Here is a 22,468-nt window from a genome sequence, read left to right on the forward strand (position 1 = left end):
CCCCCCACCCTATGACTATCAGGGCCACACCTGCACGCCCATTGGCTGAATGCGATACCAGTCATGGCGGGAGGGTGGGGTTTTCTTTTCCCAACTCCGCCCCTTTTTAAAGGGGCGAGGACATGGGAGGGAGGGGAAACAGTGCTGGTGGGGCACCCGTTTTGGGGGGGGGGGGTCCAGGGGTGCAGCACAGTCACCCCCATCCCTCAGAGCTATTCGGCACCCCAGGAGCCTCCCAGCCCATTGACCCCCCCAATGGACCCCCCAACTACCCCCCCCTTGGGCTCCCCCAGCCCCATGGACCCCTCATGGACCCCCCCCATGACTCTCCCCAGCCCCATAGACCCCCCAATGGGACTCCTAGCCCCCCCTTTGGGCTCCCCCAGCCCCATGGACGCCCCCATGGACCCCTCATGACCCTCCCCAGCCCCATGGACCCTCCCATGGACCTCTCCATGACCCTTCCCAGCCCCATGGACCCCCATGAACCCCCCTCCAATCTCTCTGGACCTCCCCATGGGCTCCTCCAGCCCCATGGACCCATCCATGGTCGCGGTCCCTTAGGTCCCCCCATCCCAATGGACCCCCCCAGGACCCCAGGACCCCCCCAGGACCCCCAGGTTCCCCTCCAGCCCCAGCCTCCCCCCACACGGCACCGGGGTGGCGGGTCGGGCCCGTCCTGCTCCTTTATTGGGGGGGCGCGGGGGTGCCGTGGGGTGCAGCGAGGGGGTTTATTACATTTATACAGTGACAGCGCGGCGCTCGCCCCCGGCGCCAGCCCGGAGGCCCGGGGGGTGTGGGGGGCCCGGGGGGCACGTGCTCGGGGCGGGGCGGGGGGGGTGAGGCTTTTTTTTTTTGGTTATTTTCCTGGTTTTTGTTAAAATCTTTACAAATAGAAACTCCATCCCAGCAGCACGGTTTCTGGGGCCGGGGCAGCGAGGTGTGTGGGGGGGGGGCGGGCAGGAGCCAGCCCCGGGCGGTGGGGGGCACCGGGGCAGGCGGGGGGGCCCTCACCACAGGCCCGGGCACCACGACGGGACCCCGGGGGGCAGGCAGGGACCCCAGTGCCAAACCACCCCCAGTGCCCAAGGGGATCCCTGTGCCGGGTGGAACCCCCGAGCTGGGGGGATCCCCGAGCCAAGGGGATCCCTGTGCCAGGTGGGACCCCCAAGCTGGGGGGATCCCCAAGCCAAGGGGATCCCTGTGCTGAGGGGGATCTCTGTGCTGAGGGGATCCCTGAGGAGGGGGGATCCCTGAGCTGGGGGATCCCTGTGCCGAGGGGATTCCTCTGCGAGGGGATCTCTGAGCCGGGGGGATCCCTGAGCTGGGGCGATCCCTGAGCTGAGAGGATCCCTATGCTGCAGGGATCCCCATGCTGGGGGGATCCCTGTGCCGGAGAGATCCCTGTGCCGAGGGGATCCCCATGCTGGGGGGATCCCTGAGCTGGGGGATCCCTGTGCCAAGGGGATCCCTGAGCTGGAGGAATTCCCATGCCAGGGGGATCCCTGAGCCAGGGGGATCCCTGAGCCGGGGGATCCCTGAGCCGAGGGGATCCCCGTGCCGAGGGGACCTCGGGGCGACCGCGGCCGCGCTGCAGTGGCTCTATGGCTTGTGCATGGCAACGCCGGAGGGGAAGGGGGGAGGCCGAGCCCGGCGGGTGGGGGGAGAGAGGCCGGGGGGGGGGCTGCACCGGACCCCCCTCCCCAAACCCCACCGGGCACCCCGGCCCGGCCCCCTCGGGGCCCGCAGCGGGGCCGGGGGGCGCGGGGGGCTCCCTGCCCCATGCAGGACCCACTCCATCCCCCGGCGGGGAGGATTGGGGAGGGCACAGCCGAGCTGGGCCCCCCCTGCACGGCCGGTGGGGGGGGCTGCGGGGGTCACTTCCGCCGGGCCGAGGTGCTGGCGCGGCGGTCGCCCTCCCGGCGCGGGATGCCCTCGTCGGTGGAGGAGGTGGTGAGCAGGGCCTGGCCCCAGCGGGCGATGTCGGCGTGCTCCTGCGCGCAGGTGGCGAGCGCCTTCAGCCAGCTCCGCATGTCGTCCTGCGGGTGCCCGGCACGGCCGTCAGCCCCGGCACGGCCGCCCGAACCCGGCACAGTGCCCGAACCTGGCACGGCCGCCCGAACCCGGCACGGCCGCCCGACCCTGACCCCAGCCCCAGCCCCAGTCCCGGCCCCGCCGTACCTCGTCCTTGGCCTGCAGCAGGAACTCGCTGCCGTCACCAGTCCTGCAAGAAGGAGCTGAGCATCAGTGGCAGCAGCGGCGGTGGCGGCCCCGCGGCACCCGCCCCGGCCGCCCCGGCGCACCTCAGCTTGAAGACGTTCTTCTTCTTCTTGTAGTCGCTGGCCACCTCGCTGGTGGCGTTGTGCAGGTTGAGCAGGGGCTCGCCGCCGTGCGTGCTGCCCGACGCTGGCCCCTTGGCGTCCTTGTAGAAGCCCAGGTCGCCCTTGCTCAGCACGCAGTAGAGGTTCACCCAGGACCTGCCGGATCGACGGCGGGGGCTGCCGGCACCGGGTGCGCGCCCGCCCGGTGCGCCGACCCCCCGAGCCCTCGCCGTCATGCGGACCCCTCCAAACCCGAGCGCACCCTCACCCTTGCACAGACCTCCGAGCCCCGGCGCACCCTCTGCCTCGTGGGGACCACCCCGAGCTCTGCTGCGTGCTCACCCTTGCGTGCCAGGTGCGTCCTCTTCCTTGCCCAGACTCCTCCGGACCCCAGTGCACCCTCTCCCTTGCACAGACCCCGAGCCCTGGTGCACCCCCTCTCCCTTGCAAGAGCCCCCAGGACCTCATGCAGCCTCTCCCTTGCACGGACACCCCCAAACCCAAACGTGCCCTCACCACTGCATGGACCCCCCAGACCTCGTGCACCCGCTCCCTTGCACGGACACCCCCGAACCCAAACGTGCCCTCACCACTGCATGGACCCCCCAGACCTCGTGCACCCGCTCCCTTGCACGGACACCCCCGAACCCAAACGCGCCCTCTCGGTTGCACAGACCCCTGAGCCCTGGTGCACCCTCTCCATCACACAGACCCCCCCAGGCCCTGGTGAACCCAGTGCTGCATGGACACCTCCCCCCACCCTGAGCCGGGGTGCACCCGGTGTCGTTCGGCCCCCCGCGGGCCGGGTGCCCCCCGCTCACCTGTTGGACGCCTTCTTGTTGGGCCCGTCGAGCTCGTGCTTGCGGAAGAGGAAGCCCTCGTGCTGCACCGTGTGGGTGGGGGGCGGCGGCGGCGGGGCGCTGCTCTGCGCCGGGGCCGACCGCGACCGCCGCGCCTCCCCCGGCGCCTGGCTGGCGTCCTTGGGCCGCGGCCGCCGCCGGGGCTTGGGCCGGTCGCGGGCGCGGGGCCGGTCGGGACGCGGCATCCTCTCCGGCAGCATGTCGATGCCGTTGGGCAGGCGGCCGGGGGATTCCCGCTCCCGGGGCTGGAGGGGGCCGAACGCGCCGTCGGGGCGAGCTCCGGCTCTCCCAGCCGGAGACGGGGGCAAACCCCGCCGCGGCGCCCACCTCGGAGGGGACGCGGGGACTCACCAGGGCCGGCGCCGGGACGGGGCCGGACGACTCCTTCTCCTGCAGCTGCTCCACGATGTCGGCCAGCGTGGCCTTGCTGTCGGCAGAGGCGGGCGTCAGGGCGAACCCTCAGGGCTCCCGTCCCTGCAGGACCCTGCACTCGTCCCAGCTGGACTTGGCCCCCATCCCAGCCAGACCCAGTGCCCATCCCAGTTGGACCCTGCACCCATCCTGGCCGGACCTCGCACTGATCCTGGGTGGACACTGCACCCATCCTAGACAGACCCACCTGCACGCTGCATCAATCCTGGCTGGACCTGGTGCCCATCCCGGTCAGACCTTGCACCTATCCTGGCCAAACCTGGTGCCCATCCCGGCTGCACCCTGCATCCATCTCAGCTGGACTTGGCCCCCATCCCAGCCAGACCCAGTGCCCATCCTGGTCGGACCTTGCACCCACCCTGGCTGGATCTTGCACCCACCCCAGCTGCATCCTGCATCCATTCCAGCTGGACTTGGCACCTACCCTGGCCAGACCTGGTGCCCATCCTGGTCGGACCCTGCATCCATCCCAGCTAGCACCTATCCTGGCCAGACCTGGTGCCCATCCTGGTTGGACCGTGCATCCATCCCAGCTGGACTTGGCACCTATCCTGGCCAGACCTGGTGCCCATCCTGGTTGGACCGTGCATCCATCCCAGCTGGACTTTGCACCTATCCTGGCCAGACCTGGTGCCCATCCTGGTTGGACCCTGCACCCATCCCGGCCGCACCCTGCATCCATCCCAGCTGGACTTTGCACCCATCCCGGCCGGAGCCGCCCCCGCGCCGGCCGGCCCCGTCTCACCCGCCCGCCTTGCCATCGTGGCGCGGCGTCTCCTGCTCGCTGGACTCCTGCCGCTCCAGCCGGCGCTCCCGGCGCTCCCGCCGCCTCTCCAGCAGCCCCTCGGCGCGGCCCGGCCGGGCCTCCCCGGGCTCTGCCACGGCCTCGGGCTTGGCCTCCGCCTTGTCCGGCGCCGGCGGTGGCTGCGGCGGGGCTGCTGCGGCGGCGGCCGGGGTCTCCCCCGCCGCGGCTGCGTCCCCGTCCCCGGGCAGCCCCGGGGCCACGCGGTCCAGCCGGGGCTGCAGCCGCTCGGGCCGCAGCTCTTGGCGCACGTAGGCGACGCGGGGCTCGGGCTTGCCCTCCAGCCGGGCGCGCAGCAGGTCCGGCCGCTCGGCGCGCTCCGGCAAACCCGGCCGCAGCAGCGGGGCCGCCCGCGAGCCCGGCTCCCCGGGGGGCTCCCCGAAAAACTTGCGGCCCAGGAGCGGCGTTGCCGGCTGCTTGCTCTGCTCCGCCTTCAGCTTCTCGATCTGCGGGAGCAAGGAGCCGAGCGCCCGGCTGAGCGGGGGCGCCGGACACCTGGGCCCCCCCCCCGGCCATCCCGCCGGATGCTCCGGCGCCCCGTACCGTGGTGAGACGCCGCAGGGAGCTGAAGCGCTCCTCCCAGGCGGCGGCCGCCTTACGGAAAGCCTCGTGCCGCCGGATGAGCTGCTCCACCTCGTCCACACTGTTGCCCAGCTCCTGGCTCTTCAGCAGCGGCTCCTGGGCCGTGAGCCACGCGTCGGCCACCACGGCCTCCTGGGCGAACTGGTGCACCTCCAGCACTGCGGGAGACACGGGGCCGGCACAGCGTCAGGGGCCCCCATCCCTCCGCGGGGACGCCGGGGTGGGGAACCATCCCCCATGTCCCATGGATGGTGCCCAACTGGGACGGCAGGGTGTCCCTCTGGCACCGCGGAGATGCTGGGTGGGGAAACGTCCCCCATGTCCCGAGGATGGTGCCCAACCGGGACATCGGGGCATCCCTCTGGCACCATGGGGGACGCCAGGTTGGGGACATGTCCCCCATGTCCCATGGATGGTGCCCAACCGGGACATCGGGGTGTCCCTTCGGTACCGTGTGGACATCAGGGTGGGGACACGTCCCCCATGTTCCCATGGATGGTACCCAACCAGGACGCCAGGGTTTCCCTTCGGCACTGTGGGGACACTGGGGTGGGCACACATCCCCCGTGTCCCATGGACGGTGCCCAACCGGGGCAGCAGGGTGTCCCTCTGGCACTGAGGGGATGCTGGGGTGGGGACATGTCCCCTGAGCGTGTCTCCTCCCGTGGATGGAGCCGGGTGTCCCAGGCTGCAGGGGTGGAGAGGAGCCCGGAGTCCCGGCTCCCGCCCCGACCCCCCAGACCCGCCGCGTGCGTCCGCCCGCCCGGCGCTGCCACCGGCCTCACTCTGCTGCAGCCATTCCCAGTGCTTGTCCCACTTCTCCATCATCTCCTGCTTCTTGGCCACCAGCTTCTCCACGTGGACTTTGATCTGCGGGCAGGGAGGTGGGGTGAGCGGGACGCTGCGCTCCCGCCCCGGCCCCGGCTCCGGCCCCGGCCCCGGCACCTCGTCGGCCGCGGGGCTCTTGGCGAGCACCAGGCTCTTGCCCAGCTCCAGGCAGGCAGCGACGCTCTTGCTGCGGGCTTCGATCTCGCTCTTGAGGCCCTGGTGGTAGTTCATGAGCACCTCCACGGAGGAGACGTCCCTGGGAGCGGGGAGGGAGGCTGTGACGCCGGCCGGGATGGCGGCGGCGGTGGCGGCGCCGTGCCGGGGCGCCCCGGGGCCACTCGCGCACCTGGGCTTCTCGCCGGTGCCGATCTGGCAGATGACGCCGTCCATCCAGGAGACGAGGTCGCGCACGGCGCCGGCGAAGCGGATCTTGTCGGCGGCGGTGGCCACGTGCAGCCGGCACTGCTCGCAGGAGGCCAGCAGCTCCTTCCAGGCGCGCAGCACCTCCTGCTCCCGCGCGGCGATGGCCTCGGCGTTCTCGCCAGCGTACACCGTCCGCAGCTGCGCTGCCCCCTCCTGCAGCTGCCGCACCTGGGGGCCGCCGGTGTCACCGCGCGTCCCCCCGCCGCCGTTGCTGCATCCCCCCGCCGCCGCCGCCCTCACCTGTGCCACCAGCACCTCCACGTCGTGCTCGAAGGCGCCGAGCAGGCGCTGCAAGGTGCCGGCCGAGGTCTTGGCCTCGCGGGCCGCCAGCTCGGGCAGCCGCTGCCGCTTCTCCTCGATCTGCGAGAGCACGTCCTTGCAGTCGTTGAAGAACTTGTGCAGCTCGTGCGAGGCCGCCAGCATCTGCGCCCGCGTCTCCATCAGCTCCAGCAGGTCGGCCCAGGCCTCGTTCACGCCGTCCTTCCACTCGGCGATGGTGGCCGCGTCCGCGTGCCCGTAGTCGATCAGCTCGTCCACCATCTGGTTCACGGCCGAGATCCGCTCGTTCCCGATGCTGCCGGTCTCGCTGGCAAACTCCATGAACTTCTCCTGCAGCAGCTGGGGCGGGCGGGGGACGGGGTGAGCGCAGGGCCGACGGACGGACGGACAGAGGGACGGAGGGACGGCACGGGAGCGCCGCGGACGGCGCACGGCTGGTGGAGCTGGGAGCCCACAGGAAAGCCTGTCCCGGCTCCGTGGGGACCAGGAGGTGGGTTTGGGGCCGGGGCACAGTGCAGAGCAGAGGCAGCTCCCGCAGCATGGTGCAGGGCACGGACGGTGCCCAGAGCACCGTGCAGGGGGCAGAGGGTGCCCAGAGCATGGTGCAGGGCATGGACGGTGCCCAGAGCCCATTGCAGGGGGCAGACGGTGCCCAGGGCATGGTGCAGGGCATGGACGGTGCCCAGAGCCCATTGCAGGGAGCAGACGGTGCCCAGAGCATGGTGCAGGGCATGGACGGTGCCCAGAGCCCATTGCAGGGAGCAGACGGTGCCCAGAGCCCATTGCAGGGGGCAGACGGTGCCCAGAGCATGGTGCAGGGCATGGACGGTGCCCAGAGCCCATTGCAGGGGGCAGACGGTGCCCAGAGCACGGTGCAGGGCATGGATGGTACCCAGAGCATGGTGCAGGGGGCAGACGGTGCCCAGAGCCCATGGCATAACGTGGAGCAGGGACGGTGCCCAGAGCACGGTGCATGGAGCAGGGACATAGAGCTCGCAGTGCAGGGGACAGACGGTGCTCAGAGCCCAAGGTGCAGGGCATGGACGGTGCCCAGAGCATGGTGCATGGAGCAGGGACAGTGCCTAGAGCTTGCAGTGCAGGGGACAGACGATGCCCAGAGCCCACGGCATGGCACGGAGCAGGGATGGTGCCCAGAGCCCGCGGCGCAGGGGGCGGACGGTGCCCAGAGCCTGCGGCAGCCCGTGCTGCGGGGCCGCCCTGCCCTGGTGTCCGCCGCGGCCGCCCGCTCACCGTGACGTGCTCGAAGTCCTGCCCCAGCTCCGGGGAGCCGGCCACCACCTCCTTCTCGGCGATCCAGTGCTCCAGCTCGTCCACCTCGCGGCTGAGCTGGTAGAGCCAGTACTGCTGCTCCAGCTTGGCCTTGCGCTCCTCCACCAGGTCCTTCAGAGACACGTACAGCCGGTCAACCTGCGACTGCCGCCTGCTGACCTGTTCGCTGGGCAAGGACACAGCGCCTGGTGAGTGCCCGGGGGGCCCCGGCACCGTGCCCGGGGCGCGGGGGCGCGGGGGGCGCCCACCTCTCGGGGTGCCCCAGCTCCAGCAGCGCCCGGCACTGCCGGGAGAGCTGGGTGATCGTCTCCTCGTAGTTCTCCACCGTCTGCTCTGTCAGCAGGTGCTTCTTGAGGAGCTGCAGGGTGCTCTGCTCGTCCTGGGGGGTGCAGCAGGGTGAGATGCCGGCGGGGGCTGCCACCGCCCCCCTGGCCGCCCCCAGGGCCGCCCCGCACCTTGCCCTTCTCCTCGCTCATCAGCAGCAGCTCCTGCTCGCCCAGCCAGGACTCCACCTCGGCCACGTCGAAGTAGTACTGCTCCAGCTGGTACGCGGCGTCCAGCGCCTGCTGCCGCCGCTCCGCCTGCTCCTGCAGCTGGCCCCAGGCGGCCGCCAGCCGCTCCCGCAGCCGCCGCACCGCCTCCGCCTCGGGGCTCTTGAGCGAGGCCACGGCGCCCGCCCGCTCCAGCACCTCGTCCACGCGGGGCCGGTGCACCTGCAGCTCCCGGCGCAGGGCCTGGGGCGGCGGGCGCGGGGTGAGCGCGGCGCCGGGGGCCCTCGGAGCCCTGGCCCCCGGGCGCCAGCCGCGGCTCACCTGGTTCTTCTTGATGAACTGCTGCACCGTCTGCAGGTTGCTCCCGCGCTCCTGCAGGGCAGCCAGGGGCAGCCGGTCCTGCACCCAGGCCTGGGGGCAGAGCGGGGCGGTGACGCGGGGCCGGGCAGTGCGGGACACGCAACAGGGCATGGGGTGGGATGGGACACGTGACAGGACACGCAACGGGATGGGACGAGGCAGGATGGGACATGCAATGGGACACGCAACAGGACGGGATGGGATGGGATGGGATGGGACGGGATGGGACGGGACGGATGGGATGGGACGGGACGGTGCACAGTCCTCTCCCCGCCGCCAGCGGCCCTGCTCACCAGCTCGTCCTCCAGGTCGTGGCTGACTTGGTGCACCTCCTTGGAGGCCAGCAGGATCCGCCGGCGCTCCTTGAGTGGCTCGATGAGGCGGACGATGCGGGTGCCCACAGCGCTCTGCTTCTCGTCCACCGCTTCCTTGCCGGCGGCCTCGCGGGGCAGCGCGGCCGCCTGCGCCTGCAGCTCGCCCACCTCCTTGCACCACTCCTCCACCTGTGACTCCATGCTCTGCGGGCGCGGAGGGCACAGCGCGGGGCCGTGACGCCGGGCCGGGGCCAGCGGGACCCCCCGGGAGACAGGCTCGGCTGTGTCTCCCGGGGGAGCCGAAACCCCTCACCAAACCGGAGCGCAAAGAGCGGGAGTGTTGGGACCCCCCCGGGCAGGGTGGGAGGAGTGAGAGAGGCGGAGGAGAGCAGGAAGGAGGGATGCAAACGGAGGTGTGCTAAACGCAACCGACAAACCCAGGCGGTCTGGGAACTGGACGGGGCCGTGGGGGAAAGCGACCTGCTCTGATCTGGCGCGTGCTGTCGGGGAGGCAAAACGGAGAGGTGGGCAGGGAAGGGGCCGGGGCCAGCCAGCCCTGCCCTCCTGTGCCCTGCAGGGCTGAGACCTTGCACTTTCATGACACGTGGTGCAGAGGAGCCGGATGCACCCGGTGCCCCGGCTGGGGCAGGGGCTGCCCCGGCGCCTCGCCTGGCTGCGTGGGGCAAGGAGAGATGCTGGAGCCCGCCGGAGCAGGCCTGTGCCGGCGCCCCGGAGCACCCGGCTCTCCCCCTGCACAGCACCAGCAGCTCCGGTTCGCTCCACGCAGGCTCTGAGATGACTCAGCATGGAGCCGTGGCTGCAGTGATGCTGAGCCATGGCTGGAAGCGATGCCGAACCATGGCTACAAGCAATGCCGAACTGCAGCTGCCGTGATGCTGAACCGCAGCTGCCGTGATGCCGAACTGCAGCTGCCGTGATGCTGAACCGCAGCTGCCGTGATGCCGAACCACGGCTGCAAGCAATGCCGAACCACGGCTGCAAGTGATGCCGAACCACAGCTGCAAACGAAGCTGAACCGCGGCTGCAAGCGATGCTGAACTGCAGCTGCAAGCAATGCCGAACCGTAGCTGCAGTGATGCCAAATTGTGGCTGCAAGCGATGCTAAACTGCAGCTGCAAGCAACGCCGCGGCCGCAAGCCATGCTGAACCGCATGCTCAGAGCCCACCAGGGCTGTGCACGTCGCACCCGCGCCAGGGCCTCAAGGATGCTGCTCCTGGCCCCACAGCAGCCTCCCTGCCCCACAGCAGTGCGCGGAGCCCCCAATCAGCACGGCCTGCCTGAGGTGGGGGGGACCCAGGCGTCCGGCTCCCCCCAGCCCTACCTGCAGCTTCTTCAGCTGGTTGCTGACGCTGGCCAGGTCGGGCCCGGCGCCCACCGCTTGCAGCTGGTCCTCCAGGCGCAGCAGGCGCTTGTCCAGCTCCGCATAGCTCTGCACCAGCTGGTCGGCCTTGTTGGCCTCGAAGAGCTGCCGTGCCCGAGCCTGGGTTGTGCTCTCCAGCTCCAGCCAGCACTGCCGGATCTCGTTCAGCTTCTTCTGCACGGAGCCGGCCAGCTCCGGCTTGTCCTGCATCAGCTGCTGCCCCTCCTGTGGGGAGAGGTGGTGAGGGCCGGGGACACTGCGGGGGAACGAGGCGACGGAGGCGCCCATCCAGCCCCGTGGGCCATGCCATGCAGCCCCAGCGCGATGGCCAGGCTTGCAAAGTGGCGAGGAGCCGCACGCCCCTGCCCTTGGCTCCTTCCTGGGGCTGGTGCTGGCTCAGAGCCGCCCCAGGGGCACGTCCAGCCTCCAGGGGTCTGTGCGCTGTGCAGGGCTGGAGGAAAGGGTTTGGAGGGGCCACAGGGATGTCGCGGGAGCAGAAGAGTTAAAACCTGCAAGGGCTGCAAAGTGGCAGCAGTGCAGAGACGCAGCCTTGCACTGAGGTGATGCAAGTGAGTGCGTGCACCACCACAGAGGGGTAACGGGGGAGCTCGGACATGCAGCTCCAGGGGTATCGCCTCCCGTGTGTGCTGTCCAGGCTGGTGACGCATGGGGGGGGGAATGGCATGCAGAGTGGGGTCGGGAGGTGGGCGCACGCCTTCCCGGCGAGGGGCCGCGTTCACTGGGACGCAACGATCTCATTGGGGAGCCGGACCCCGCTCTGCAGCACCCCGAGTCCCAGCCCCAGCTCACGAGCATTGTCGGTCCGGCGGTGCCCGGCCGCCCCGCACCAGGCCTCCCCGGATCCGCGGGCTGGCGCGGCCAGCTCCCTTCTGGAGCAGCAGCAGCTATTTTGGGCTCCGCTCACCCATGCGAGAGCGAACGTGCTGCCGGAGCCGCACGCACGCAGATTGGCTGCGGGCGCCAGAACATGACTGCTGCATGCAGCCCGCACGCGTGTGCGGGGCGGGAGGGGGAACGGGGGACATGTGTCACGCGTGACGGGGCACCGGCATCACACGGTGGGGGCTGGGGGTGCTTCGGATCACCGGGGCGCAGGCACTCGGGGAGGGGGGCAAAGCCCGCGCTGACCCTTCCCTCCACACGCGCCAACATCCGAGCCGCCCGCAGAAACGCGGGATGCGCTGCAAAACCCGCGGGGCCGCGTCCTGCCGGGCCCGCTGCTGCCGGCCCCCGGCGCCGCGGTGCTCGGCGCTGCCGCCGCTCCCCCCCCCCCCCCGAGCCCCGGCGCGGCAGCGCGGCGAGCAAAGGGTTAAGGCGGCGGCGGCGGCCGCATCCCCCCGCGACCCCCCCCTCCTTTTACCTTCTCGATCTTCTCCAGCCACTCTCGGTTCTGCGCCAGCTCGGCCATGAACGCCTGGTGCTTGAGCCAGCGCTGGCGCGGCCGCTGGCCCTGCTCTCGGGACGCCTCCCGCGCCATCAGCCCCTTCTCGCCGATCCAGCCGTCCAGCTGCGGGGCGCCGAGGCTCAGCGGCGGCCCGGCCCGGCCCGGCGCGGCGCGGCGCGGCGCCCACCCCCGTGGCACCGCGGCGGCGGCGGCGGCTGCGGCAGCCGCGCGGCCCCTGCGGCACCGCGCCGGGCGGCAGCGCGGAGGCCGGACCCGGCGCCCGCCGCCTGCGCCAGCGCCGGGGACGCGCAGCCCTTGGCAGCCGCCGGCCGCCGCCTGCCGCAGCGAGCCGGGCCGGGCCGCGGCTGCCGGGGAGGGGGACGGGGCGCTTTGCGGGAGAGAAGGGCCCCCCCCCGGCATTGGAGGGATGTGGGGCACCCCCAGGTCGTGGGGATGCTCCGGGTAGCGTGGACCCCCCCGAGCCCTGCCCCCCCCCGGACAGACCCTCCCCGGGGTGCTCTCCGCTCCCCCAAACGGGCCGGAGGTGCTGGACCCCGGGGGTGCCCCGCATGGGGCAATGGAGGGGGGCAGCCGGCAGCCGGGCAACCCCCAGGCTGCCGAAGGGCATCCAAGGAAGATGTGGGGAGCCCCCAGGTCCTGGGGATGCTCCAGGTAGCATGGACCCCCCAAGCCCTGCCCCCCAGACAGACCCTCCCCGGGATGATTTCTGCTCTCCCAAATGGGCCGGAGGTGCTGGACCCTGGGGGTGCCCCGCATGGGGCAACAGAGGGGGGCAAACAGCAGCTGGGCCCCCCAGTCCAGCGGGGGCTGTATCTCCAGTCCAAGCAGCCAAGTGGGTCAATCCCCAGAGTCTGCAGGCCCGGCTGGGGGATGCAATCCTCCCTGCGCCCACTGCCCACCTTGCACCTGCATGGCCGAGCCCCACCTGTCGCCCCAGGTGTGCTGGGCGTCCATCCCGTCCCGCTGCCCCGCAGCGAGGCTGCAGCCACCCTCCTCGCTGCAGCCATCCCGGGTGCCCCGGGGGCTCCCGGTGGGCGCGGGGTGCTGGGGCCAGGCCCTACCTCGTGGCAGTCCTGCAGAAACTGCTGCAGCTCCAGGTGGTCGTTGAGCTGCTGCATCCACTCCTGAGCCAGCTGGTAGTTGCGGTGGCTCCTGCGGGAAGCAGAGAGCCCGGCTCAGCACCCGGCCGGCCACCGCGCAGCCCCCGACCCGCACTGCCGGCCAGGACACCCCGCGGGCAGCGGGCACTGCAGGAGCCGCCCGGCCGGCTGGAGACGATGAGCAGACGCTTGCCCCAGTGCGGCGGGAGCACGGCCAAGGCCAGGCACACCACTGCCCCGAGCGCTTTCCTGCCGCTCTGCGGTGTTTTTGCCCATGCTCCATGAGGCTTTGGCCAAGCTAAGGCCAGGAGCGGCTCCAGGACCAGCCCGGCTGCGAGCCAGCAGGTCCCGGGGGGACGTGGCTGGAGGGCTCGCGCATGGCTCCCAGGGCGCGTTGGGGGTCTCCAGCCCCCGTCAGCGCATGGCCGCTTGGGATCCCACTGGGGAAAGCCACAGGCTGGATCTCAGGTGAGCAGAAAAGCACCAGGGAACGTTTCCCTCGGGCCCCGGCTGGACGCAGGGGGTTGGAGGAGCGGTTTCGCCCCTGCCTGGGTCAGCGCTGCCCCCTACGAAGCCGCTCCGGCGGCAGCGTGGGGCGTGGATGGAGATCAGAGGGAAACCGAGGCACAGTGTGCCGCTGCCGCATGGGCTGGGCCAGGCACGGCCACGGAGGAGCCATGCCAGGCCCCTGCACCAAATCCGTGCCAAAGCGCGTGCTAACCAGAGCAGCCGGTTTCCTTCCGGGGGTTGCGGGGACGGAGGGGAGAAATCGCCCAGACTTTTACCCGCTGCGAGTGGGGAGCTCCGGCAGCCGCGTGCCAGGAGGTAACGGCGAAACGCCCTCCGCGACCCAGCCGGAAAGGAGCCGGCTTCTCCGGGCGCCCTCTGATCCGCCGGGGCTGGCACTGCCCGACGGCGATTCACCACCAGGAGGGATTCAGGGCAGGACCCCCAGGAGGAGGGACCTCGGGGAGCAGAGAGGCACGGGCACAGGGGAGCGCGGCTCCCGCTGGCCCCAGCACGGCGGAGAGGCTCCGGCTCCACAGAGGGCCTCTGTCCCACAGCCCTGGGATGCTCTGCTCTCGTTTCTCATCCCAGCATGGATGGAGACCGCAAAGCTGTGCGTCCCGTGGACGCGTCAGGCTCCATCCTCCCGGAGCCAAGAGCGGCTGCGGAGCATCCCAGTTGCCACAGGGATGGACACGGGGCCGGACCCACTGGGGACCGGGGCAGGGCAGGAGCACAGCTGGCCCCAGCCCCGGCACCTACTTGGCGCGGAGGGCCTCCATCCTCTCGGCCACCTGGTCGCTGTAGAGGTTGCCCTGCCGCTGCAGGCTCTCGCCGGCTTGCAGCGCCAGCTGGATCTTCTGCAGGTTGAGGTCCATGGTGGTGATGAAGTCCTTGTGCTTCTTGATGGCGTTGCCCACTGCTTCCACTGTGTCAGGGAGCTCGGCGTGGGCCAGGGTGGACTCCTGGAGGGTGAGGGATGGAGTCCAAGCTGGGAGGGGTCTGGGGGAGCCTTGGGGGTCCCAGCAGGGGCTGGAAGCATGTGCGTCCATCCCTGAACTCCACCTGCACCCAGCGCAGGTGACCGCAATGAGCGGTGATGTGCAATGCTCCCAGGAGCTGTGGGCAGGGAGGATGGGATGCTGCCACCTGGGAGATACAGGACTGGAGGGGGATGCTCGGGACACGTGCGTGGCTGCCCTGCCGTGCCGGGGCCGGCGTTACCTGGTTGTACAGGCAGGCCTCGCACTGCTTGACATCCCTGAGGAAGAGGTGGAAGACGTGTGACTGGACCAGCACCTCCCGGCGCGTCTCCCAGGTCTGCAGCAGCTTGTTCCAGCCGGCGTCCAGCTTCTGCAGCCACTGCTGGAGCGAGAGGTAGGGGATCTCCGTCTCCTCCAGCGCCAGCAGGTCGCTGACCGCCTGGATCTTGGCATAGTCCTCCTCGTAGCCGTTGATCTCTTCCTTGAGGGCCGCGTGCTGGCTCAGCAGCCGCTCGGCATCAGCCAGGCTGCTGGGCACCTCCTCGGCGGCCACAGCCGCCTGCGTCTTCACCAGCCAGGTGAGGAAGTTGTCCAGGTCCTGGATGAACTGCTGCAAGCGGCCAGCCACGGTGAGCGAGTCCTCGCAGCCCTGCAGCGCCTGCTTCAGCGCCTCCCACTCCTCGCTGATCTGCTCGAAGGGCAGCAGGATCTCCAGGGCCCGCGCCGGGTGGGCGGCCGCCAGCGCTTCGCCCTCCTGCTGCAGCTCCACCAGCCGTGGCTCCAGCACCACCAGCGCCGCCTCCATGGTGGAGAGGCGCCGCTGCAAGGCCAGGACGCCGCCCAGGTCACTGCCGCCCGACTGTGTCGCCTCGATGGCTTTCCGCTTCTCCCGCACTTGCGCCTTGATCTCCCCGCACTCCAGCAGGTAGTTCTGGATCTTGAGGACGGCGCCCAGCTGCCCCTTCTTGCACTCCACCAGCTCCACCACCCGGTTCCACCTGGGGACGGATGGGGATGGCGCTGGGATGCGCCCGCGCTGGGGACGGGGGTCCGGCTCGGACGTGGCCACCCTCAGCCCCGTGCTCCGGAGAGCCCAGCCCCACAGGGACATCCTACGTGGTTCCCGACGACGGGGAGCAGCAGTACCTGCTGTTGAGGTGGTCCTGGCAGGAACAGACCTCGTCCGCACTGGGGTGGCCCCCGTCCACCAGCTGCTGCACCACTTGGTTCACATCCAGGATCCGGCCCATGACGCTGTTCATCTCCTGGTCCAGGCTCTCGAACCTGCACACAGCAGGGAGGGCACGTGAGGCACCTGTGGGGCAGCCAGGGGGTCCCTGAGGTGACACAGGACCCTGCTGTCTGGGCCCGCCCCCCTCCCCGCACCTGTGCTGCACCACCTCCACGTCGTCCAGCTCCTCCGGCACCTCCATCTTCTCCAGCCACTGCTCCTTCTCATCAATCCAGACCTCGCAGGCGTGCACCTCGCTGAACATGCGGTAGACGGCCAGGGCGTCCTGCAGCCACTGCTGCCGCAGCACGGCCACCTCGGCCACCTCCCCGTAGAGCTGCTCCACCTCCACGATGCGGATCTGCACGTCGACGCCTTGCCGGTGCTCAGGCGCCAGCAGTGCCAGCTGCTTGCGGAGGGCCAGCACGGCCGCCCGGTGCTTCTCCACCTCCTCCACCACGCCACGGTGCTTCCGCAGCAGCGCCTGGGTGGAGTAGTCGTCATGGCCGAAGTCGTCGCTGGACACGATGCGGTAGGTGTCCTGCAGCCAGGCCACCAGGTCGTCCGTCTCAGCGCTGAACTGGAAGAAGTTCAGGGCCTCTTGCAGCCGCTGTTGGTGCAGCCCCGTCACCTCCTCCAACTTCTTCCAGCGCAGGCGCACTTCCCGGATCTTCTCCTGGATCCCGCCGGGGCTGAAGCGCTTCTTGGCCAGGATCTGCTCCCCTCGCTTCATGGTCTGGTGCAGCAGTGCCCGCCGGCTGCCCAGCTCGCCCAGCATTGTCTTGTGCTTGCTGGTCAGCGTCAGCACGCTGCTCAGGTCCCGGCCGCACGTTTTGGCGGCCAGGATCTGCTCCTTCTCACGGATCCACGCCTCGGCCTCCTCCATCTCCTGGAAGAAGGCCCAGAGCTGGCGGGAATCCTCCAGCTCCTTGCGCCTCTTGCCCGCCAGCTCCCCCAACTCCTCTAGGCATGTCTGGACGTGGTTCACCCGGTTGCAGATGATCTGAGGGTCGCAGGGCTGGTAGCCTGGGCCAGGGAACCAGCTCTTAGCAGGGAGAGTCTGCAGTGCCTGAAGCCCCCGCTTGACCCCTCCTGCATCCCCTGGCTGCACCGGGGCCCCTGTGTCCAGCTGGCCCTGGCCGCGGCATCCCACATTACCCTCCAGCTCTGAGAACTTGAGGGCAGCGGTGTTGAGTGCCTGCACCCGCTCGGTCTGCGCAGAGATGTCGGCCTCCAGCAGCCCATGCTTCTGCAGCAGGTCCTCCACCTCTAGCAGGTGCTTCCCAAAATCCTTGGAGACCAGCAGCACCTGGGGAAAAGGGATGAGGCAGCAGGGTCTGGAGCTGCCTGGCGCTGCCAGGGACCCCTGTCCTCCTAGTGGGACCTTGCGTGTCCCTGGCCCTACCTGCATCTCCTCCATCCAGTCGATCATATAGACCATCTCCTGGAAGATCTTCTGGAGGGCCAGGTTCTGCTCAAGGCGAGCCCGGCGGGCGCAGACCAGCTCGGTCAGCAGCCCCCACTGCCGTAGGATGTTGTCCTTCTGGGCGCTGATGCGCTTGGTGTCGTAGTAGCCCTCGGACTCCATCTCCAGGGCCAACTCCACCACCACCTGGATGCGCTCCTGGTAGGAGGAGATGTCGGCCTCGATGGCCTCGTGCTTCTTCATGGCGGCCTCCACTGCTGGCAGGTCATAGCCGAAGTTGTCCTGGGGATGTGGGAGATGGTGGTGTCGGGTAGGGTGGGAACCCAGGAGTCCTGAACCTCAAGGAGGTCCCATCACCCTCCCCGAGCCAGGGAGGGGACCCAGCTGTCCTGGCCTGGGGCAGGGGTGGGGTACTGAGGCCCCCGGCCCACCTGCGACACCAGACGCTGGTTCTCGTTCAGCCACGTCTCCCGCATCGCAGCCTTGTGGTCGAAGCGCTGGGCCAGGAGCTCCAGCTTCTCCTGCCGGATGAGCTCATTGCGCAAGGACACTTCCCGCTCATGCTCGGCTTTCTCCAGGCAGGTCCAGGCCTGCGGGGCGAGAGCCAGGCTCGGAGAGGGTCCCCCAGCCCCCCCTGCCCTGCAGGGCCTCCACCCCATCCCGCTGAGACCCAACCAACTCGTTTCACCGCAGCGTCCCAAAGACGGTGACGGACGCAGCGGCTCGCACCAGCCTTTCAGGAGACGCCCAGCCCTGCTCCCAGCGGCACCTTGTTGATGTCGGAGATGCTCTTCCCCTCGCTGGGCACGTAGAGCTTGCGGTTGTTGGCCCGCAGCTTGCTCTGGATGGTGAAGAGCAGCACCTCCAGGTTCCCCTTCTCCTGGAACCTGCGGGAGCAGAGCCCCCGGTCGGTATCAGCCCCGGCCCTCGTGGGGCCCCGTGAACCCGGCCCTGAGCCCCCAGCGCTCGGGAGGCACCGTGCTCCGTGCCGGCCCTCCCCGGCCGCGCCCGCTCACTTGACGGGTTTCTCCAGAGTGCAGAAGGCGGTAAAGGCTTGGAGCTGCTGCTGGACCCCGGCCAGGGAGTTGGCAAACTTCTGGTTGCTGATGATGGTGATGGTGTGCTGGATCCACGCCAGCAGCTCGGCCGCCAGCGCCTCATAGCGCTCGATGATGGCTTCGATCTCCATGGCCTGGTCCAGCACCTGGGGGGGGCAGTGCAAGCATGGCTCGAGGGTGCAGCCTGCAGCCCCCCAAGTGACAATGCGTGGCTCAGAGGTGCATCCTGCAGCCCCTCAAGTGACTGTGCATGGCTCAGAGGTGCATCCCAGAGCCCCAAAGGGACCATGCACAGCTCAGGGGTGCATCCTGCAGCCCCCTGACTGACTGTGCATGGCTCAGGGGTGCATCCTGCAGCCTCTGAGTGACCGTGCATGGCTCAGGGGGTGCATCCTGCAGCCCCCCGACTGACTGTGCATGGCTCTGTGGTGCATCCTGCAACCCCTCAAGTGACCGTGCATGGCTCAGGGGTGCAGTCCGTGGCCCCCCCAGCAAAGCCCTCCATGCTGCAGATGCCCTGGGGTGGGCACCGCTTGCCAGCCGGGGCATGCCACGCTGTCCCCCCGCCCCGCAGTCCCTGCTGCACACAGGGAATCGCTGCCTCGAGGCAGACTGACGCCAGGAGCCAGTCGAGCCGACAGGCTTAAAATAGCAGTGGTCCAGGCCGGGCTGTCTGGAGGGATCCGGCTGCGGCAGGGAGGGATGGAGCAGGGCAGGGGCTGGGCTCTGCAGGCGAACGGGCCCTGCTTGCCCTGCGGCTTCTGCCCCTCTGGAGACCAGCGCAGGGTGGAGGGAGGTCGGGGCACCCCGCGGGGTGGAGGACGGGGTGCCCGGGGCCGCCGCAGCCCCATGGCATGGGACGAAGGGGCCGGCCCTGCTGCGGCGCTCACTCACCTTCCCGATGCGCTTCCCTTCCACAGCCAGTGCCTTCATCTTGGAGAAGTAGTGGTAGAAGGACACCACGTAGGTGATGATGGACTTCTCATCCGGGTCCTCCATGTTCACATCTGCTGGGCAGCAACACATCAGCCCCTGAGCCCCCGGCTCTGGCTGGGCCCCCAAAGCACCCCCAAATCCCCCCTTTTTGTGAGTACCAGACCAGGATGGGGGCCAGCGTGAGCAGCCACAGTCCGCTGGGGAGCCCAGCAAGTGCCCAAAGCCACGGATGGGGACAGCGGCTTGGAGCCGGCTCCTGGAGAGCCGAAAGCCCCTCGCCCCGGAGCAGGGCAGGAGTGGGCTCGAGCCGGCTGCAAAAAACCCCAGGGGCTCTTTCGGCTGGAAAATGCAACGCTGGGGATTCGGCGGCCGGGAAGCAACTTCCCCTCCGAGGGGGGCAGATGCTTCCTGCAGCTAAAGTGCCGCGGGGCGATTAGCACCGATCGATCGCTGTGAGCGATGGGATTAGGTGGCGGTGGGATAAGTTAAACGAGATTAGGATGGGCGCAGTGAGCTGAGCGTGGCGGAGGGGCGAGTGCGGGGGCCCTGGTGGTCGGGCGCACGGAGAGCCCTGGTGTGCGGGGACACCCTATCCCACCCCATCCCTACCCTCGGGGTCCAGCAGCTTGCTGAGCCCCAGCTGCTGCTCGGCTGTGTTGAAGGCTTGCTGCAGGTTGTAGGTGGCATTGGACTTGGTCAGCTTGTGGAAGTCGATGAGGTCCGGCCTGCAAGCGGGACACGGGGCCACCTCCAGCACCGGGTTTGGGGCTGTCAGTGCCCCCCAACGCAACGAGGCCAGGGAGGGACCCAGGTGTCTGGGCGACCACCCCCGCCCCCATCCCGCCGAGGTAGGCGCCCCTCCCGGACCTGTGCTTGTGGATGAGGGCGTTGAAGGCCAGCCCGTCCCTCCAGCTGGTGGTGAAGTTTTGGATGTTCACCTCCGGGTACCTGCAGGGAGACAGGTGTCACCGGGGTGGCTGGGTCCCAGGGCAGAGGAACGCCGGGATGGGGCTGACCAGCACCAGCACCAGCACCAGCACCATGCCACGGTGCCCCTGCTCACCCCGCCGTCTTCATCTGGCACCAGAGCAGCAGGGCATCCTTGGCTGAGCGCGTCTCCCGGTTGTCCTCGGTCTTGATTTTGATCACCTGGATCTGGGGAAAGTGGAGAGGCACTGCCGCACGGCGGTCCCAGCAGGAGCCTGGCCCCGGCGCTGCCTCCCCGCCAGCGCCGCTACCTGAAAGCGGAGGATGATGGTCCAGATGAGGCCCAGGGTGAGGCGGTGGTTGCCGTCCACGATGTCATGGGAGCCCACATTCTCCAGGTGCACCCGCTGCTCCTTGAGGAACTGCAGCGCCTTGTCCACATTCTCCAGCGAGTGGATCCGCATCCGGCCCCGCGTGGGCTTAGGCTGCCGGCAGCACCGGGAAGCTGTGATGCTGCAGCCCCGAAGGCCCTGCAAGCCCCCTGGTGCACGGGGAGGCAGGAGACCCCGGGCCCCCCGGGCCCCTCTCCGCCTGCAGCATCCCAGCTCGCCCGGGGCTGGTGCAAGGAGCCCAGGGGTGGAGGCGGGCTGCAGCGCCCGTTGCTCTCTCGGCGGGGTGCAATGGGGTGCTTGGCCCTGCTGGGGGTCCGCTGGTGGCCGCTTACCAGCTGCTCCCCGGAGAGCACCTCCAGGAGCCGGGTGAGCATGTAGCCGTCCCGCAGGTCCGCGTAGAGGTCGGTGATGCGGCAGGACACGCGGGCCAGGTGTGAGTTCACCCACTTGGTGAAAGTTTTCTTCTGCACGGCGTCCCGCTCATCTGCGGGGCAAGGCAGCCGGCTCAGCCTCAGCACTGGGGCCAAAGGAGGGCCCAGGAGTCTGGGCTCCAGGCCCCCCCCCCCCACGCTTGGCCCCACGACCCTCCTCCCGGGCCAGGGGCTGGCGAAGGCAGGCGGAGCTGGACGTACCGGCCAGGGCTTTGATGCGGGAGCACTCAAAGAGCTTGGCGGTGGCGGCAGCATCGTCCCAGCCCCGGGGGTCGGGGCTCTCCCAGGTGCTGTTGTTGTTCTGCTGCTGCACGTCCATGTTGTCCAGCTCGGCCGCCACGGTGGCCATCGGGAGCGCGTGGCCTGAGGGGACAGCAGCCGTCGGCACCGCGCGGCCGGGCACAGCGAGGGCGCAGGGCAACACCGGGGACAAAGGGGTACAACCCGACCCATGCCGAGATGCCACCGTGCACCGAGGGGCCTCCCTGCAAAACACCCTCCCTCACCTCGGTTTCCCCTGGCAGGAGACAGCCGGGAGTTTCGCGAGCGGGTGTTTGCACGGACCGGTGCAAGGCGCACATTCAGTCCCAGGCCTCGCGCGCACGAGGAGCTCGTGTGGTGCTCGCTCCCGGCTCCACTCACTACAGCGGCTCGGGCTCTTCCGAGCTGCTCCGGCAGGTGAGCCAGGGCCCGCGTGAGCCGGAGCGCACGCGAGGGCAGGGAGGAGCTGGGCGCTCCGGAGCCGCTCGCCTGCTTTGCCCGTCCCCAGGGCCCTGTCTGTGGGCGCAGAGCTGCATGGCTCCGGCACAGCTCGGCCCCAGTGTTCCCCGGGGACCGCCAGCCCCATACCAGCGATCCCGGCCTGGCCGTGGGGCCACGAGGCCGGCAGCCGAGATGCCCCTGCCCCGCGGAGCAGGTGCTCGGAGCAGAGACTCGCTGCCCTCATCTAGAGCTGGATCCAGCCTGATCGACCTAGTCTCCCTCCCAGGGGGGAAATGCACCTTGTTGCAACGGGCTGCATTGATGCGAGGAGACACGGGCTGAACCCGTGGTGGCCCCTCTGGCTGCAAGGACCCACTGGGGCTGCGGGTGGCACGGCAGCACATGCAGCCGTGGGGCTGGACATGATGCCGGACCCAGCCCTGGATTTGCACAACCGTGTGCTAGTCGCAGCTGAGGCCACCGAGTTGCGCGCCCCAGAGACGCCCTGACCCCAAGCACGGTGGAGGGCCTGGAGGAGCTGCCCTGCGGACGCCCCACAGGGAGAGACCCAGGTGTCCTGGCACCAGGCTCAGGATGTGGACACTTCTGCAGAAATCTTTCCTTCCTGAGCGATGCTGCCTCTTCCAGGCCTTAGCAAAGCCTTAAGCACAGGAGCAAGAGCCAAAGAGCCCGAAATACCATGGACAGGGCAGGACAGACAGCAGGACACAGCGCTATGCTGTGCCCTTGCTGGGGGTGTCTGCATGGGGCATCTCAGGGAATCCCTCTGCCCCCTGCTCCCGGGCATGGAGGAGCCCCATGGAGAGAGGAGCGTGGTCCCTCCAGGCCCCAGGGATTAACCCTTGGGAGGCTGCAGGCATCCATCTCACACGCCAGCAAAGTGCAGGTCCACAGATGCATGCCACGCACACAGCTGCACACACGTGTGCACTCACTCTCCCGAACACTTGTTTGCTTGTCCCCC

The 22,468-nt window shown here is 69.7% G+C and overlaps 1 protein-coding gene across 1 annotated transcript; it reads right to left on the bottom strand.

The window, feature by feature from the left end:
* Positions 1-606: 606 nt before the first annotated feature.
* SPTBN4 (spectrin beta, non-erythrocytic 4) lies at positions 607-21,463 on the bottom strand. The gene is made up of 35 exons (XM_068910527.1): positions 20,983-21,463; positions 20,683-20,834; positions 20,270-20,443; positions 20,095-20,186; positions 19,899-19,979; positions 19,641-19,756; positions 18,990-19,102; positions 18,054-18,241; positions 17,807-17,924; positions 17,469-17,627; positions 17,017-17,319; positions 16,770-16,920; positions 15,767-16,637; positions 15,527-15,664; positions 14,622-15,378; positions 14,160-14,362; positions 12,852-12,942; positions 11,746-11,892; positions 10,326-10,589; positions 8,962-9,186; positions 8,630-8,719; positions 8,273-8,551; positions 8,066-8,196; positions 7,779-7,983; positions 6,489-6,866; positions 6,172-6,416; positions 5,943-6,081; positions 5,783-5,867; positions 4,959-5,155; positions 4,359-4,861; positions 3,533-3,608; positions 3,143-3,426; positions 2,304-2,477; positions 2,182-2,224; positions 607-2,039 (listed from the first exon to the last, which is right to left on the bottom strand). Exons 1-35 carry the CDS (start codon positions 21,128-21,130, stop codon positions 1,878-1,880), a joined length of 7,482 nt encoding a protein of 2,493 aa, XP_068766628.1. The 5' UTR covers positions 21,131-21,463; the 3' UTR covers positions 607-1,877.
* Positions 21,464-22,468: the final 1,005 nt, after the last annotated feature.

This window comes from Struthio camelus, chromosome 16, assembly GCF_040807025.1.
Source record: "Struthio camelus isolate bStrCam1 chromosome 16, bStrCam1.hap1, whole genome shotgun sequence".
Lineage (NCBI taxonomy): Eukaryota > Metazoa > Chordata > Aves > Struthioniformes > Struthionidae > Struthio > Struthio camelus.